General features: G+C 50.1%; 1 protein-coding gene across 1 annotated transcript in view; it reads left to right on the top strand.

The window, feature by feature from the left end:
* Crybb3 (crystallin beta B3) overlaps window positions 1–3,298 on the top strand; it is a 4,566-nt gene extending 1,268 nt beyond the window's left edge. Inside the window, 4 exon segments of the mRNA XM_010603673.2 lie at window positions 698–771; window positions 773–811; window positions 1,824–1,956; window positions 2,963–3,298. Of these exon segments, the coding sequence (XP_010601975.1) occupies window positions 698–771; window positions 773–811; window positions 1,824–1,956; window positions 2,963–3,109 (393 nt within the window). The 3' untranslated portion in view covers window positions 3,110–3,298.
* The last annotated feature ends 1,394 nt before the right edge of the window (window positions 3,299–4,692 follow it).

Raw genomic sequence — 4,692 nt, 5'->3', positions numbered from 1 at the left:
TCTCACACTTTGCAGTTCAGACTGGTCCTGAACTCACTATGTAGCCCAGGCTGGCCTTGAACTCACAGAGATCCTCTTGCTCCAGCCTCCTGAGTGCTGGGATTACAGGCATGTGCCACCACCTCTGACTCCTGTTGTTTTTTTTTTTTTTTTTGGTACCAGGGATGGAACTCAGGTCCTTGTGCTTGCAAGGTAGGCTGTGGAACCGAGCTAAATCCCCAGCCCTCTCATTTTGTTTTTTGAGAGACAGTCTTGCTAAGTTGCCCTGTCTGAGTTACAACTTGGGGTCCTCCTGTCTCAGCCTTCCGGAGAGCTAGGATTACAGGCTTGTGCCAGTAGGCTCTGCCTTGTAGGGTATTTCTGAGGGCATCCTGGTAGCATCTTCAAGAACAGAGGACTGGCAGGAAAGGCAGCCCCAGAACTGCTGACCCTAGGCCTGATCCTCAGGTGACGCTGGGTCAGCCTTGCCCAGGTCCCGCAGCTTCTAACCCTGCATGCCGTTCTAGTGACCTCGAAAGGCCTCCGGATCTGGTGATCCCAGGTCCTCTTGGTCTAAGGGAGGCACCTGCAGGCAGTTCGCCTATGGCCACGAGGGGGCAGTGTGAGCCCCATCATCCGGCGGGTCTGGGCTGCAGCTGTGGTCTGGGCTGCAGCTGGGGTCTGGGCAAGGTAAGTGTTCAGGACGCTACTTTCCCAGGTGACCTTGTACGAACTGGAGAACTTCCAGGGCAAGCGATATGAGCTCTCGGCCAAGTGCCCTAGCCTGACTGATGCTGGAGAAGGTGGGCTCCATCCAAGCGGAGTCTGGGCCGTGAGTACCAGGTGGGCCAGCACAGCCTGAGCCTTCCGCAACTGGGGGCGGGGATCCCGATTCCGGGTCAAAATCTGCTATGGGGTAGGTTACTCCCATCCCTTCTCTGGGCTCAGTTTCTCCATCTGCTAATGAGATTGTGGAACTTTAATTCCTCTTAGCATCTTTCTAGGTCTTGATTTCCGTTGTACATGACAGTACTGGGGAGAAAGGGCAGAGAAAGACAGCTCCGCCCCTTCCGGAATATTCAATTTACAGAAATATAAATGGAACTTAATATTTATAATTTTGAAAATTATAAACGAGCTACAGCCCCAGACCTTATTAAATTAAAAACAAGCTCTCACTAAGTCACTAAATTGCCCAAGTTGAGCTCAAACTTGAGATCTTCCTGCCTCAGCTCCCAGAGTGCTAGGACTACAGGTGGTGACATCTGAAATGTAACGTGCATTATATCACGAGTCCTCATCCTTTGAGAAAGGTGTCATCCTTATCTCCTTTTACAAATGAGGAAACCGAGGCCAAAGCATTAGGTGTCCCTTCTGTGCCCACAGCAAGCAGGGGTCCCAGGCTGGCTCTGAATCCCTACCTGCAGATGGGCAGGGTGGGCTGTGGCACCATCTGTGTGGTCTTGGGCCTCTTCTCAGCTGTCCAGCCGTGGCGACAGAGGTGCTATATCAGAGGGAGAGTTTGGGAAAACAAGCTGAATGATGGAGGAGGGGAGGGAAGAGGAGGAGGAGGAGGAGGAGTGGCCTAAGGAATCCTGGCTGTGTGTCTGTTGTTGCTGGGACATTTCAGAGTATCCTGCACAGAGACTGGATCAAATACCTCCTCAGTATTTTTCTGGCCCAGAGCCCCGGATGTGCCCAGTGTGTCCCTGTAGTTCCTCAGTAGTAGGTCAGGTTGGGATGGGCAGGGTGCTAGGTGGATGTCGGCAGCTCTTGGGTCCTGTCCTCCCTGAATCAGGGTCCCCTGGCTGCATCCAGATGAACCCAGCCCCTTCCTTTCCCAGGTGGCTGGCGTTTGAGTGCAGGGCCTTCTGTGGGGAGCAGTTTGTCCTGGAGAAGGGGGATTACCTGTGCTGGGATGCCTGGTCCAGCAGCTGCCACAGTGACAGCCTGCTGTCCCTCCGGCCTCTGCACATCGTGAGTAGATGTCCTGCCCATTTCTGGGAGCTGGGGAGCAGAGAGTGTGGGGCCTGGTCCCAGAAGAACACATCTCTGTCATGTGGGACAAGAAGTTGGCCACTGAATGGGCATCAAATGCGGGTCTGGACACCAGAGTTCCTATCTTGAATCAGCCCGGGTGACCCTGGGACTTCCTTTTGTAACCCTATTACAATTAGAAGCCACAGAGTCCAGTCTTGGATCCACACTGGGGTCATAGGAATGCAGGCCAGTAAATAACTTCGGAAAGTATCCTCAAAATATTTCCTCTTCTTCCCTCGAGTTTCTCTAACACCTGAAAGGGACACAGTCCACAGTAGCATTTATTTATTTATTTTCAGTACCAGGGATTGAACTCTGGACCTTGCACTTGCCAGGCAGGCACAGCGGCACTGAGCTAAATCCCCAGCCCCCACAGTAGCATTTAAAATGTCACCCATTTACTTCACATGCGTTGGCTGCCTCAGTCCTTTCTCTGTGTCCTGTCATGGAGTCTCTTTCAGAGGGCAGTGGAAAGGGGAAAGAGGGAAGATTAAATCGGTATCTTGCTTAATAAAGAGGGGATGCTTGGAATTTTTTTTCCCACTAGTGGAGATCAAACTGAGGGCCTTGGCACTGAGCTACCTCCCCCAGCCTCTTAATTTTATTTTGCTTTGAGACAGAACAGTCTCACTATGTCATTAAATTGCCCACCCTGGGCTTGAACTTGAGATTGTGCTGCCTCAGCCCTGCAGAGTGCCAGGATTAAAGGCATGTGTCATGGCACCTGTCTACATTAATACTTTTGGTCTTCTGCCACCCCCTCCGGGCCTCAGTTTCCCAACTTCTTAAAGGTCAGGATTGAAGGATATCTGTTTGGTCCATTTTGGTTTCATACCCTTCCTCCTGAGTCCCCTTCCTCCTGCTGTGGTTCTTTCCTGCTTCCGGACTCCTGTGCCCTGTTCTGGGTGTGAAAGTAATAAGCCCTCCTGGTTCTCACCCCCAGGATGGCCGGGACCACAAGCTGCACCTGTTTGAGAGCCTTGCCTTTGGTGGGCGCAAGATGGAAATCATGGACGATGACATGCCCAGCCTGTGGGCTCACGGCTTCCCGGACTGCATGGCCAGTGTCCTTGCCATCAATGGGATGTAAGGGCCCCACCCCTTCCTGGCCCCATCCCCTCTGCTGCAGGGTCCAGCCTCCCCTCTGAAGGGTTTCTCAGCTCAGGGTTTCTTATCTGATGACTTAGGTGGTGCCCGGGGCCTGGAATGTCCTGTCAGGCAGCCCCCATGGGGCGACTGTCCGGTTACCTCTGCCTCCCATACCCTTGAAATTTCTAGGCAGCTGTGACTCAAAGAACTTTTATCTTTTAAACCTGGTATGGTGGTGCACATCTGTAATCCCACCGCCATAGGAGACTAAGGCCAGAGGACTGCAAATTCCAGCCCAGCCTGGGTAATTTAGGGAAATTTTGTCTCAGCTTCAAAATAAAAAGTACTAGGGCTGTAGCTCAGCACAAAGGCCCTGGGTTCAATACTCAGTAGCACTGCCCACACAAACAATTTTATCAAGTAAAATTTTTTCATCTGTCGCCATCTAAGTATTTATTCCTTTTCTTAGGGTTAGGGTTAGGGTTTGGGGTTAGGGTTAGGGTTAGGGGTTAGGGGTTAGGATTAGGGTTAGAGGGTTAGGGTTAGGGTTACGGTGAGGGTTAGGGTTAGGGTTAGGGTTAGGTTTGGTGTTGGGGTAGGGGTAGCGGTAGGGTTAGGGTTAGGGTTCGGGGTTAAGGGTTAGAGTTAGGGTTAGTGTTAGGCAGTTAGGGTTAGGGTTAGGTGTAGGGTTAAGATTAGGGTGTGTGATGGCCTTCGAATTTCTCTAGTTGTGTAATGGGCTCTGGTTTTCATAGCTACTATCAGCATGATGTTGCTCCTTAGCGTTAGCCACTGTGCAGGATTTCGAGTACCAGTCTATGGGAAATTAAGAATCAGGTTGTGCATTAGGATTTGATTTAGTATTGTTGAGGGTGATATGGAAGGAGTTCAAATAGAAGAGAGTTTGCATGTGGGAGGGAAGTTGAGGGCAGTGCCTTTTTTGAAGCTGGGATGTACTGTGCATTTCCAAGCACTTGAACATTGTGGTCTCTATATAATGGGTAGTGATTGGCTAGTTAGCTGGGTTCTAAGTAGATTTTGGGTAGAGAGTTGGCTCCCCATTTCACTCCCTCCGTAGTGTAGTTTTTTTTTAAGGGTGACGGTTGGAGTTAATTTGACTTTCAGTTTTAGGAATTCTGTGCGAATATAAGTACCTTCTTGAGGTTGAAGGTTAGGGTTAGGGTTGGGGTTAGATTTACGGTGAGTGATAGAGTTGGAAAATTTCTACCTTGGTATTGGCGTGTGGGTTTTATTGTTAGTATCAGCGTGAGATTTCATTTTAGGCTTAGCCACAGAGCAGGATTTCAAGACCACCCTATGGGAACTTAGGAATAAGGTTGTGGGTTAGGGTTAGGGTTAGGAAGGGGGAGCATGGTAGGGAAGGTTTTCATGTTCCAGTTATTTTGCATGTGAGAAGGAAGGCGAGGGCAGTGACTTTTTTCAAGTTGGGTTGTAATATGCTTGAAAGCACTTGAACATTGCAGTCTATATATAATGGGTAGAGAAAGGCTAGTTAGTAGGTTTATAGCTAGATTTAGGGGTCTGAGCTGGCTCACCGTTTTACTCCCTTTGCAGCATAGTGTG

This window comes from Fukomys damarensis, unplaced genomic scaffold (genome assembly GCF_012274545.1).
Source record: "Fukomys damarensis isolate Sample0158 unplaced genomic scaffold, DMR_v1.0_HiC HiC_scaffold_12, whole genome shotgun sequence".
Lineage (NCBI taxonomy): Eukaryota > Metazoa > Chordata > Mammalia > Rodentia > Bathyergidae > Fukomys > Fukomys damarensis.
This window is presented reverse-complemented; position numbering and strand designations above follow the sequence as displayed.